Source organism: Mytilus trossulus, chromosome 7 (genome assembly GCF_036588685.1).
Source record: "Mytilus trossulus isolate FHL-02 chromosome 7, PNRI_Mtr1.1.1.hap1, whole genome shotgun sequence".
Lineage (NCBI taxonomy): Eukaryota > Metazoa > Mollusca > Bivalvia > Mytilida > Mytilidae > Mytilus > Mytilus trossulus.
In genome coordinates, this window is record NC_086379.1 from 54,896,550 (window position 1) to 54,911,811 (window position 15,262).

The 15,262-nt window shown below is 31.1% G+C and overlaps 1 protein-coding gene across 1 annotated transcript; it reads left to right on the forward strand.

Annotated features, from left to right (window-relative positions):
- The first annotated feature begins 4,274 nt into the window (after positions 1-4,274).
- Positions 4,275-13,431, forward strand: LOC134725326 (uncharacterized). Its single transcript, XM_063589046.1, has 7 exons — positions 4,275-4,632; positions 5,695-6,063; positions 6,643-7,047; positions 8,521-8,652; positions 8,892-8,948; positions 10,856-10,934; positions 12,137-13,431. The coding sequence occupies exons 1-7, from the start codon at positions 4,572-4,574 to the stop codon at positions 13,158-13,160; spliced, it is 2,127 nt and encodes a 708-aa protein (XP_063445116.1). The 5' UTR covers positions 4,275-4,571; the 3' UTR covers positions 13,161-13,431.
- The last annotated feature ends 1,831 nt before the right edge of the window (positions 13,432-15,262 follow it).

Below are 15,262 nucleotides of genomic sequence, written 5' to 3' on the forward strand. Positions count from 1 at the left end.
GGTATCTTTAGAAACGGTGGATCCTTTCGAAGACATTTCGTCGTCAGAGTCGTATATTCCTATGCCACTAACTTGCGGAAATAAGTCTTCCGATTTCTGTGTCTTTGGAATATTCACTACAGCATTTGCTACTTTTCTGGTTTTACGAAGATGACCTAGTGGTCTTGCAATCCCAAGTAAAACTGGATCTGACGTCTCGTTTTGATGTTTATCACCAAGTGATGCCAGGGGTTTGGCCTGTATTGTCATTCGATAATGATCTATAGGCATTTTTTGCAAGTAATATTATAAATAAAGTGCAATAAACCTAAAGCAAACACAGCAAATCACCTACTGGTTGTATAAGATAAACACTATTAAAAAACTTCATTTTCTTTTCCAATCTATCAAATATTATAACTTGTGTGATAAATTATCAATACATCTAATCAATAATACCGGTATCAATAATCCGAAAGTTTTTGACACTTGGAAGTTCTCTTTGTTGCTCACAGTATATATAAAACTTCACATGACACTTGCTATGCAGTTAATTAAGATAATATAAATCCTTCTTTTCTTTTTGTTACTTTTCAAAATATATAAATATAAAATCACACATGTCTTATTATTCTTTTAAGTTTTACAAATCGATCCACAGTGAAAATATTATTTTTTTTCAAGACAAATCTGGCGTACACAGATAGATTAAGTCGTCGAAAATAACGGTCATATTAAATCTCTTTTTGAAATGTATAAATCTGTATACATATATGAAGGAGATTTGAACGGATTTTGTAAGGCTGTTCTGCTTTTCATCCTATTTGTAAAGTAGTCTATATATTTAATTACTAATATACGTGGACCGTTTTATATATGTCTTTAATAATTCGCTTCTTAATTATGCATTCGAATATATACAACCACTGCGAATCCATTGACAGGATTAGATCCGGTGATTTAAATATGTATATATTTTCACAAGAGTTCTAATTATTGATACACTTATTTGAACATAGAAATGAAATCATAATTATATCCCTAGACTTCATTTTCTTATTTCAACACCCTAGTTCAAAGTATTTACTGCTGTTTCGAAATATATCATTTAAACCCCTTTGTTAAAGATTTGTATTTATGATATGTTTTATACTAGTCAATACAATATTTAAGATTATTATTTGAGATATCTGCCATTGCTGAAGTTTGACATTTTACCAACAAGTCCATTGTATTATCCCTTCCCTCAAATTATCACTCTTGATCAGAATCGTATTTATATGTATTTGGACTTCAAAATATATATGCATACAAATAAATATCAGGATTTTTCTGGCTTGACCCAACACTTGTTGAAATGACTAAAACAAAGTTAGTTATAATAACATGAAATAAAACCAGAAATTCTGAGTTATAATAATTTGGTATACAATTGGCGATAAAAGTTGTCAATGTCAAGTCGCTTCGAGAACCAGAGGTTAACGCAGGTCTAGCTACCACTCATATCTGCCCATCTCACGCCACTGGGGCATCCATCCGTCCGTCCGAAACACATGTATAGAAGGCGTTTAAAAAAAATGGATAGCCAGTAAGTCCGTAAGATGTGCATCTCATATTTTGGAGTAATTTCTCAGATTTCCTATATACTAGTATGTGGAACTTAGTAATGTTTGTCATTAAATGCTATCATGTGTACCTAGTTTTGTTGTAATCCGTGATTCCGCCATTTTTCTTTCACATAAAATTTAAAGAACGTTGCCTAGTGTTCGCACCATTTGATATATTGAAAACTGATTTTCTATAATAAGAAAGTGGACAGGGGGTTCCATTAGAAAGAATGAGTATTTATTATTAATTCGCGCGGCTACGATTTTTGTTTTTTGCAGTTTGTTGGGCATTATATTTGTGTTTATCAATTTCGGTCAAAATGTTTGATTTGCAATTCTTATAATGCCAGGATATATTGATTTCCAAACCCTCTCCCCGGGAAATGGTTGTCTTCTTAGGTGTCAACATATATACTCTAATAATTTCTTTTCGACAGATTAAAGACCGATATATGCACATTCTTACTTGACGAGATATTGTTTTTGTCGAGCCTGCGACTTTTGTCGCAGAAAGCTCGACATAGGGATAGTGATCCGGCGGCGGCGGCGGCTACGGCGCCGGCGGCGGTGTTAGCTCACTTCTTAGAAGCTTTATATTTTAGAAGGTGGGAGACCTGGATGATTCATATTTTGTATATGGATGCCTCATGTTACGAACTTTCCGTCAGTCACATGTCCAATGTCCTTGACCTCATTTTCATGGTTCAGTGACTACTTGAAAAAAAAGTTCAGATTTTTTGTAATGTTAAATTCTCTCTTATTATAAGTAATAGGATAACTATATTTGGTATGTGCGTACCTTGCAAGGTTCTCTTGCCCGTCAGACAGTTTTCACTTAACCTCGACCTCATTTCATGGATCAGTGAACAAGGTTAAGTTTTGGTGGTCAAGTCCATATTGGAGATACTATAAGCAATAGGTCTAGTATATTCGGCGTATGTTACTTGTAAGCACTGTAAGAGGTACATGTCCAACTGGCAGGTGTCATCTGACATTGACCTCATTTTCATGGTTCAGTGGTTATAGTTAAGTTTTTGTGTTTTGGTCTGTTTTTCACATACTGTATGCAATAGGTCTTCTATATTTTGTGTATGGAATGGTTGTAAGGTGTACAGGTCTACCTGGCAGGTGTCATATGACCTCGACCTCATTTTCATGGTTCAGTGGTCAAAGTTAAGTTTTTGTGTTTTGGTCTGTTTTTCACATACTGTATGCAATAGGTCTTCTATTTTTTGTGTATGGAATGGTTGTAAGGTGTACAGGTCTACCTGGCAAGGTGTCATATGACCTTGACCTCATTTTCATGGTTCAGTGGTCAAAGTTAAGTTTTTGAGTTTTGGCCTTTTTTTCTAATACTATATGCAATAGGTCAACTATATTTGGTGTATGGAATTATTTCATGATTTACATGTCAGTCGGGCAGGTTTATTTGACCTTGACCTCATTTTTTACAGTTCATTGCTCAGTGTTATTAAGCTTTTGTGTTTTGGTCTGTTTTTTTTAAACTATAAGCTATAAGTCAATTTTATTTACATATTTCTCATGATATAAAGATGATAAGAAGAAGTGGTATGAGTGCAACTCTTCGTAAATATATTTAATTTGATTTCTTGCAGTCTTATTGTATCGCAATTGTGCATGTTAATTGTATGTATCTATTTTAATCCATGTTCTTTATTCTTATACATTTACTTGTAATCTCCATGATATGTCATTATGTGCCCCTTGTGGGCACTTTCCTTGAATTGTCACAGCAAGGATTTGTAGGGTACCACGATTTCCCGAGAACTACGAGAACAACATAATATCCCGAAAACAAGATTATATATCCCGAGAACAACATTTTTTATGGTGTTATATGTGTTTTTTGCTTAAATAAGTGTAACAGCATACAATGATTAAGGTTTATGGCGTTCATAATTAATAAAAGTACACGCAATCTTCAGAAAATAGATTTGTATGAGGCAAATTCCTTATTCCTTAAAACAATATGGCGGACAACAAATGGAAGTTTTTAACGACCTTGACTGGCTATACAGCCCTTGCACGGTCGGCCATATATATGGCGGACGTTATATTTTGGCAGTTTTTATATGAATTTTTAACATTTTTTTTAATAAAATCTATTCTTTCAGTACATTTGATACTTTTCTTTTCTGTCAGTTCTTCTAAGATCTTCTAATACTTTGATTTTCTTAAGTTGTCTACCTTAAGAATGTCCGCCATATTGTGATCAACAAGGATTTTGCATGCAAGACATAGAAATCGAATTTTTGACCTAAAATTGCATTTTTATTGAATAAAAACGAGTATCATCTCTTATTAGTATTCTTTATTATTGTAAAAAGTAGTAAAAACACAATAAAAACACCTATAACACAATTAAAAATCTTGTTCTCGGGATACATAATCTTGTTTTCGGGATATTATGTTGTTCTCGTAGTTCTCGGGAAATCGTTAACTATACAAATCCTTGGTCACAGTAAACTATCTTATCTAAAATAATCTACATGTAAGAGACCGGGAGAGAAGCACGGAACAAACACAATTTAAGTGGTTAATAAATAAATATTATGATGCTTGTTAAACTTGCTCTACTCGGGGAAGAATTTAGATGATAATTAAAATTCGGAAATATGCAACGAATTGCATTTGTTTTTCTGTTTACAGTACTTCCGGTTTCAGGTGAAAGGAAATGGGAAGTCAAAAATCGAAACTACAAATATGTTCAGTTAAACAATGAAATATAGATAATCTACCTGCATTTTCTAAACAGTTTCTCTCAGAAACGTTTCAACAGCAATAACTTCGAACGATACACGTATTAGTTATTGAATATTCAATGTATTTGTGTAAAGCAAACGACAAACAAATTGTGTGTTGTTACCTCTAGTAAGGTCAACTGCATTCGAAATGTGTTGTACTGTCACTTTTTGGTTAGAACAATGTGATAGAACAAACGAATGTTGCTGAGTGTTGTTTACAATGGTTCTAGTGAAATGGTGCACAACTTCTGTCATTTTAGCTCTGCAATTTATTTGTTATGGTGAGTGAATCAATAAATTGTATTGACAATAAAAAAGGTAAACAATGATACAACATGTACAAATACTAGTAAATAATAATACAGTCGAAGGAAATCACTGCTCCGAAATAAATCCCGGAATAATAGATTTAATTACTATATACAGGCTTTTTAACTATTAAATTATTTTTAATATTAAAATCAACAAAAACTACATTACGCAATACTCCTTATTGCAATCTAGGACTAGCAATGTGCAGTTTCCTATCCATAAACTGAATAATCTTATAGGGATCGAAGTCACCAGTTTGAAAAACCTTACCTTCTTTATGGAAAAAATAATTTAAAATACTTCCAAAAGTAAGGGTATCGTTGATCGGAAAGTAAATATAATATATGCTTATGACAGAAGAACCAATTAGTTTATAGTATACCATATTTTTGTACAATGTAAGTTACATAGTCTCATAGAAATGTTTTTTGAAGTACTTTTCATCTAAAAGAGAGACGAAAGATACCAAAGGGACAGTCAAACTCATAGGCTATTCAAAATGCTGAATTATAATATAAACAGTACTCTAGGATTTTTCAGTATATTAATAATGTATATGGATATTGATAGGAAACTGCATATTACAAGAAAACAAGGAAATATTGGTGTACATGTTTAATAATAATGTAATACGCGTCATGACAAGAAATACATATGAAATAATATTGTTCTATAGAATTTAATCTGCTCTAAACCAATTGCAAATTTGAATTCCTGTAAATAACAAGCGTTTAATCAAAAAATTATTTCCAGTAAATTAACATGTATACATTGTCATGATCATGTACATGTACATGTAGGATATAAATTTGTAAAGCCACAAACACAAGTATTCATAAAATTACAATTACATTGATTTAGTAGTCCTCAATAAACAGAAATTGATACTATAAACACATAGATAAATTAATCCTGTCGTAGTTTGATTCATACATGCATGTAGGTTTGATGTAAAATATGTCCATATGCTGCCATGACATGCATGCATCAAAAGTTTTTGAATAATAAAAAAATTGTTTTCTTTGTTTCAGTTGAGAGTTTTAGAGACACCAGTAAAAGAAACGTGACGGCATGTACAGGACGATGTAGTTATACATATTCTCTACAGTGTCCTGCATCACAGAAAATTGCCTTACATAAATTAGAATATGCTTCCAAAGAAGTTTCATTCAACTGTCCAAACGTCCAAGAACCTTGCCAAGACAAGAGACAGTGTTGTTCCTATGATGCTGGTGATTGTCGTATACCATTCTCAGACTCAGTAGCTTTTCCAGTGTATACTAAATGTTCAGGGAAACAACAGTGTGATGGGTTGAAGGCTGAGCAGATCTCAACAGTATCCAGGTGTTCTTCCCGTGATGTGTCTAATTATGTAGCAGCAACATACACTTGTGAAGATGGTAAAATTTATGTTTTTATTACAGAAATTTAGCTAGAGGTTAATCCTTTAAAAACATATATTTAACTTAACAGTGGCCATAAAAATTCCAAATACATCGTAGTTATAATGATAAAAGAGCATTAGTATCTGTTTATATATACATCATTATGATTAAAAAAAACTATAAGCATGAGAAGAGAAAAGAGTGATGTATCATGGACCACTTATATGATGGTGTTAAATCAGCATTTAAAAAGAAATATCATTAACAACTATCTTGTTTCATTAATCCATGTATATCAGTGAATGAGACTTCGTGAAATTTTATTTTGACTATTTAGTATAAGCAAAACACATGAGAAAACAATGTCTACCTAGTACATGTACATGTAGTTAGATTTTTTTTTAGGGGAGACTGGAGACATGCAATTAAATGTCAAGGGTCACTTATTTTATTGATCATCAGAGTTACAGTGAGAGAAGTCTGTTATGCATGTGCACTGATAAAGCATCACACAATGTACATGTATTACTGTTTATTATACCTTAACATTTTCATATCGACAACAAATTAATTTTGAGTGTTACTTGTTTGTAGATGACACCTTTGTAGACATGTGTTCCAATGGTTCTATCTATGGTAAAAAAGCAATCAACTTAATCTTGAATGGATCACAATCTACACCTCATCCTGGTTTTCAAAACAGTAATCTCTGCGCCTGCGTCATATCCACCTCAGATTGTGATTCCGATGCAAGACTACGCTTTCAAGCTGTAGATGTTCGTCTCCATAAGAACCAAGATATCACAGATTGTCATCCACACAGTGTCATTGAAATTACTGATGGACAGTATGGTAGTCGACCTTTTTCATATAAATGCCAAAGGAATCTTTTTAGACGAGGTTTAATAGATCATTACTACACCAGAGCACCATATGCTAGGATATCTATGTATAATAAGGCAGAGCTGAACATATCACAGATATGGTTACGTATATCAGGTACATGAATTGTAATATCTAGAGGCATTAGCTAGGAAAATCAAGCCATGAATTTTTAAAGCCATTTAAAATGCAGTAACTTTAAGGATATCTATATATAAGTATGAAGTACATGTATGCATACAATCAGAAATTATACTACATACTTGATAGAAGTTGTTTAGTTGTTAAGACTATTTGAAACAGGGTTTTTCTGGTGATTTTGTGCACAGTAATTGGATGGATACTTCAGGGTTCTCGCTAAGGATTTTTGAAGGCGAGTCCAGGGACTCATCATTTTTGGCCATGGTGAGTCCAACAGCAATAAGAAGATACAATGTAATTTATTGCAATATAATGTAATATTTTAGTCTCCATGGCCTACCACAGCAATGAAATGACATTAAATTCAGATTTCTTTTAATCTAAAGCTATAAAATGATGATATTTGTGTTTAATTGTGTTCAGTTTATACAAAATATTTCAATCTTGATGCATCTGTGGACTCACCAGTTTTGGAAATGACGAGTCCAGACAGATTTTGATGAGTCCAGGACTCATGGACTCGCCTGAGTCCTAAAATAGGTTTCCGTTCTCTTACTAGTTTGCCTTAACCAAATAATTTAAAACTTATACATAATGCTATTAATCACAATACACATATCAAGATTAAATGTGTGTGGTATCACTATTAACTGTTCTAAGAGTCATGGCCCAATACCAATAGAAAAAAATCCAGAATTTCTGTTTCTGTTCTGTTACTTGAGATTGCCTCAACCAATGTAAGAAATTTATACACAATGCTTATTACCACACACGTCAGATTAAGTATGGATTTGGGTTGTAATTTTTCGCTGTTCTTGAGTTATGTCCCTTTTTAACGTTACATGTATATGAAAGCTGAGGCATCATCTGTGTTCCATTGACACATTCCCCATTTTTTTATACATTGTACTTGACAACATCATATCTTTATAATAACATTAGATGTATGTTTCATCATAATACTTTATTCTGATTGGCTAACTGCACATCACATGTTATTCCTAAAGCAATTGCATCACTCAATAAAACTTTTCATTCATGATAACATGTGGTCCCACAATAAAGTACACAGGTGAATTAAATAAAACAATTATAAAATTCGTATTTTCATGATCATAGCTAAAAAATGTAATTATAAGTATTGAAATGTACTTCGGTCAACGCTTTTACACCCCAATGAGGTTACAAAAAGAAGCATTCAATTCTTAACTCATGACAACACGACAGAATAGAGAAAAAATATGACATCCTGTCTGAATTTATAACAAAATATATTAATGGAGAGCTATGAATAACCAAAACAAAGGACATATTAATTTTAGTTTTATGAAACAACTTGAAAAGTATGAATCATTGTAGAACTATTGATAAAAGTGAAACCTCAATTCCTGGATATCAATTCTGTAGATTAATTATTCAGTTGTTGACTTGTTTTGATTTCTATTCCAGCTACATTACCAGATGTTGACGTGACGATAACATGTGGTTCTGGTGCAATACATCGCAGCTTACAGAATGTATGTGTACCACCAGAGTTTTATCCCTCAACCACTCCTTCTTATGTTCAACCTTCAACTTTTGGTAAGATATATCTGCTACCTTTTAAAGTTCATAAACTTTGAAAACATATTTAAAATACAATAATTCACAGTTCCTTTTATTCTTTGATTTGCACATAATTATCAATTCAAATTATATAAGAATTAAGCCATGATGAATTATTCATGTAGCAGCAACCATGCAAATGTTTTTAAATTTGTTAAGTTCTAGTAAATTTCATAGAAACTATTTAGTTATACAGTGTTATACATCTTTTGTAGATTCAAGGCCAAGTGAAGATAAAGGTCATAATCCTGGCAATATTGAAAAAGGAACAGGTATTCACTTAAATATTAGTTTGTTTCATTTCTAATGAAAATTGAGATATCAATAGGTTGATCAACAAGATTTCTTTCATCCTATCCAATTAAAGGAGAAATCTATAATACTAAAATTACGAGGTCCAATTTGTCAACCGTCATCACGTTAAAACGACGAATCAAAGAATTCAACTTTATATATAACTAATATAGTACAAAGGTGTAGATTAAAAATCACACCACTCCAGGCCCTTTTGTTTTCCACGTAATTAATATTGCCAATAATTAAGAAGTTCCAGGTCGAGTCCGATACCGATACCAATAGTATATTCACCTGTTACCTATTACCTTATCTGTACGATCCGCATCTGACAGGCGCACTAACAAACGGTGTATTCAGGATTAATATGCTATATACACGGGTCATAATCACAGGTTAAATTGTTACCTATTGTAGCATTTTAATCAGTAAGACTTTCTAAGATAATACGAATACTAAAAATCTGGACTAAAAATAAGGCCTATAGGTACAGTTTTCAATTTGTAAGCGGGCATGACGTAAAACAGTGAATCAAAGAATTCAACTTTATTTATAACTAATATAGGACAATGCTGTTGATTAAAAAAATACTTTATTCCAGGACCTTTATATACTTTAATTCAGTCACGGACCCGCGATATCATGGGTGTGTTCTAGTGTGTACTAAATATTAAGAAATTGATATTGTTCATTACAATTACCTAAAAATATTGAGAAATAATTTAACTATTCTGGATTCTAAAAAGAAACAAGGTTACTATATAAAACCAAAACATGACAAAAAATGCAAACAAAAGTCATAGAATCAACATTTTTGCTTTTTTGTTGTCTTTGACTTTGTTAAATATAATCTGCACCATTTCTGGCCATTTTATTTGGTATTAAAAATATATTTAATATACACGTTGCAATTCAGTTATTTCTCTTGTGAACAAATTGGAGTAAATATTAAAGTAGGAGATAAGATAGAAGTATCACTTAATATAAAGGTATTAGTGATTAGAATATTGACTTTGAAATTCTGTCTTAAAAGTTTTTAAATTTTCTACAATTTACATAAAAAAATTAAACTTAAATCAATTCAATAGATGGGGGTCTTACATTTGCTTTTATTTATAGCAGTATGAATGTGTTTTATTTTACAAGTACAAGATAAGACTCTTTTTTTCTAAACTAAAAACAATTTTTCTATGCAAATTGCAAGTGTAAAAGATTTTCAACAATATTTGAATCATTTGCCACAAGTACATGTATATATGGGATTTTGAAACTCGTTGATGTCTTGCTCCTTTGTAAAAATAATCAAGTATATTCATTAACCAAATCAAACTTACATGGTAAATTTCCAAGAAGTTCATGCTTTTAGTTCATTAATAGCTCTTTAATTGTAATCCACAAATCTTAATTGTAAGATTTGACTATTAAAGAAAAGATTGAAATTTCACATAATTCATGCTGTTATACACATGATGAAGGTTCATGTATGCATTGATTTTGATAGGAATATGACATTACATTTAAAAAATTACTCAGAGTCCATTTTTCATATTTCTTTAAAACATGACCAAAATGATGTGCAAATGTTTTGGGACCCTTGCTTAGATACTCATAGTATGCTGATTAAATTTAGATTATTTTGAAAAATATGATACAAGAAACTGAATGAAAGATTGTCAGTTTCTTGTAAAAGGTTAGTATTCGTTATCAAGGCACTCTAACTTCCTCCACCAATAAAAACTGACTACAACAAACTAAACAATACTAGCACTGAAAGTGTCATCAAAACATCAACAATCAATCTTTTATTTAAATTTAGTGTTTACCTAATTATCTGTGTGTTAAATTGGTTTTATTATGATTTATATATTTGTTTGTTTACTTACAGATGTGATACCTATAGTGGCTGGTGTTGTTGCAGGATTGGTCGTTGTAGTGCTAATTATTATAGTAGTGTGTTGTAGAAGGTTGGTTTGTTTTCTAAATGAAAAGTATTATTTTATAAATTTCTGGATTTACCTATATCTGGAACGCTCAATCCCAATATTTCATAGGGAAGAAAGTATAAATATGATGGATACAATACTAAGGGGGACCTACAATACAAATATTGCAATCATTTCACCACAAGAGGACTACATGAATTATATTTTGATGTACCACACATTTACCAAATATAAGTGAATATATTTTGATTTTTTTTTAGTCTGGATAAGTTGTAAAGGATATCAACAGAGACAACCTGACTCAGAAATAAACATCAAGTTCTGTAAAAATAAAATCAGACAATAGATATATCACTTAGATTACTTCTGACTGAGGCCACTTAATAGAATATTAACTAAATCTATATGGCAAGTTTTATGAAAGAGAGGTACTTCAACATATGATTGAAACATTTTAAAAACAAACCTCACTACTTGTTAAGTTGAAGAACAAATAAATTAACAAAAATACCAGATATTGAAAAAAACAAGATGGGGGATAGAGGTCAATGAGACAGCAAGTTGCTGGAGATTTATTTCCCGAGGGTATCACAAGCCAAGTATTCAGCACTTGCTGTGCTGACATGAATTGTCATTGATATGGTTATATTTATAAATTTACTGTTTACAAATTTTTGAATTTTTTGAAATACTAAGGCTTTTCTACCTCAGGCATAGATTACTTTAGATGTATTTGGCAAAACTTTTAGGAATTTTGGTCCTCAATGCTCTTCAACTGCGTACTTTATTTGGCCCTTTTAACTTTTTTGGATTCGAGCGTCACTGATGAGTCTTTTGTAGACAAAACACGCATCTGGCGTATATACTAAATTTAGTCCTGGTATCTTTGTTGAGTTTATTAGTAAATATTCTGAAAAAAGTATTATGCAATTAACATTTTGACAGCTTAGAAGATTCAAATGTAATAATCTTGCAATGAATTCAAAGAACTATATGAAAATCTGGTATGTTTTCCTAGTAAAAACTTTGAATGAAATATTGTAGACAAAGTATTCAGCTAAGAATGTAGAGTTAAAAATTATTTGACCATTTCACAATGGCTGTCATCTAGGTGTGAATTCCATTCATAATGTGTTTATAACATCTAAATATAACAAATATATATATATGATATATATGTACTGAACCCGAAGCAATGTCTTTATTTTATTCACAAATTGTAGGAGGAGGAGACTTAGAAAGAAGGATGAAGACAGATTTTCCCACAGTTTGACTATTACAGCTCCCCCTTTACCATCACCTGAGGACAATGTGTATGATGAATACGAGGCTGGTAATTACTATGATTCTGTAGAGAATGGCAGAAAATATCCAACTTCACCATTTAAACCTGCTACTCCTGGCAAAAATATGGGTTCTTTTTTCCCAACAGAACCGAAGAAAGTTTCTCCACCAGTTCTCCCACCGCCATTGCCAGTTGTGCCACCGACAGTTCCAGCTATACCTCCGACTGGACCTGTTGTCCCATTGTCTCCTCTAGTCTCATCACCAACTGTGCCAAACAGTCCTGCATCAGAAATCTCCTATGACAAGGATGCTAATCCTTACCAGCAGCCTTGGGATGGAAAGCCTCTATTGATGCCGAACAGACGGAAAAAGAGTGATCTAGCATATGCAACAAGTGATGAAATACAAGTACTCATTCAAAGAATGGATAACGAGAGAAGGAAGTTAAATGAAGGGGAGACTACCAGTCCAACTGGATTTATACATATAGATGATTATAAATTATCACAGTCGATGAGAGAGGATGATATAGATGAGATAGATGAAGAGAACGATGAAAGTGAAGAGGATGAGGGACAGGATGACAGTAAGAAATTACTTGATCATAGACACAGTGTCAATATTCCTGATGAAAGACATTTACCAGAACATATTCATATTGATCCACATGACGTCATGTGTAGTAGTGAGGACACTGGTTACCGCTCAGTTGGAAGTCAGGAACATATTCTGGTATCAGAAGATGATTATCTGGTTCCTGGTTCTGTTAAAGGAAAAAAAGAGGAAATGAATCTGCCTCAACGTCTGTCTAGTCAGTCATCGGTCAAGGGAGATAAATCTAATAGATCTAGTATTAGTGAGGAGAAAAGAAATGGAGAAACAATGTCAGGGGAAGCATATGCAGAAGTATATGATGCCTTAGAAGAAGGCAAAACTTTAGATGTAAAAACTAAGTTCTAATTTTGTAAAAATTGAAATTTAGGTTCAGGTTGTCTATTACATCAGTTGTATTATTATTTTTTCAAAATTCTTCCATAGGTTGCAGTTTTCATGTTGTTCTGTTATTTTCGTCATTATTTTCTTTGAAGTAAAATTCAGATAATGATTTTAGCTTTAATGGTTGTTGTATTAATCAGATTTATTTACAATCAGGTTACAATCGGATATTAAAGTAAAAGATTTTTAATCAGGTATCTTTGTTGAATTAAAAAAAAAAAAGATATGTTCATTTATTTATGACATGATGAAAATAATCGTTTATGTATGTTGTTGAGGTTGTTTTTGTGTTCATAGCTATAACAATGTTTCAGAGAAGGAAAACAGCTTAAATCAATATTTTTTATTTCATTGGTGAAATTTTTCCTTCAAATATTTATTTTTTTGGACATGGAAAATGTTCCCTGGCTTCAAACAATGAATCTTTTAGACATGGGAACTTTTCCCTTCAATCATTGAATCTTATGAACATGGGAATTTTCCTTAAACAGTTTTCTTTTTGTTTTTGATTTGTTCGTTATACAGGATAAATATACATGTGTAATGAAACAGTATTTTATTCAATAGTTGTGCTGTCAAAAGATATAAATTGTTTAATGTGCAATAATTGTTGTATTTAAAAAAATGACTGCATTTATGAAATGTATAGCACTGTCAATACAACACTTTATAGTTATTGGATATATATAAGATATTTAAAGTATCATACAGCTTATTGTTGATTTGAGAACAAAACTAATAAAGGTAAAAATACAACCAAAATAATTACTATAAAATTCATATAAACCTTTTTTTGATGTATACTGGTTGTGTTATCTTATATCTCAAATATAGCCTGACAATTTTCTAAATTTACAAAATTTGAAACTTGAAACTTGCAAATATTTTTTGTAAAACTTTCTTTAGAAAATCATATTTTCTTTCTATGTTTTTGTACTTACCAGTATTTCATTTACTTATATAGATATTTTTTTTTTTATTGTTTTGAAGATAGTTATCAGTATTAATTTCATTTTATTCCATAAAATCATTTGTAAATATATTGCATGTTTGTTTTTTTCATAATTTTTAGACATTAATGCTATAATAAGTAAAACATTTTATTGATTTTTTTTGAGAAAATATACAGTAAAAATTGTTTGTATAATCTCAAACAGTAACTGTATTCAAAAAGTCTATGATTCATTTACAAAAGGCTTCTCTTAAGTCAAGAAAATTTCGGTATAACTATTGATCAATTTTTGTCATATTAAAGTTTTTTTTGTGAAAAGAGCCGCTGTATGTTACATGTTCCTTTAAAGGTACTGGTCAATATTGCTTGTTATGTAACTTAAAACAAATTTGCATACATTTTTTGTATGTCTCTTTTCAATAGGATAGATATTTCCTTTTAACATTGATGTCAATATTCTTATGATTTAGTACAAAATGCTCCACCTTAATACAATGTGTAAATGTGTCAAATATTTTTTTTTTTTTTTGGAAAATGTCTCAAACAATAAGCAAGAATTTTAAAATACATTTAATGTGACATAATAACTTGTTGTAAAACATGTAATAGATCTGTTATTATTGTATTATTTCTGTTGAATGTTGCATAAATTTATGTGTCTTATTTTATTGGGTTGTAAATTTATATAAGATTTTTAAAAATGTTAAGTTTTTGGTTTTTGATTTGAAATGTACCAGGAACATTAAACAGTTTCAACAAACAATCATCTACTGTCACGTTCAGAATAACAACCTTGTCTTGTCGTTATTTATGAAGAAGGAGCAGATATATAATCTCCTCAAATGTTTTTTTTTGTTTTCATCTTTCATTTCAATGGTTAGTGTAAAAAGATATGCTTAAAACAGAATAGATAAATATTGTGTTTATTCAGAAATTACGAAAATGTGAAAATAATTTTAAGATACAGTTCGCAAATTAACCTATCATGGTGGGTTAGATTTCTGTTAAAAAAATCAACTTAAACCTAAATTATAATATCTTATTCTTGTATGTAATTTTCACACAGAAATGATTTTATACATTTATGCTAGTTACGTGCAGATGGGTTCTGTAA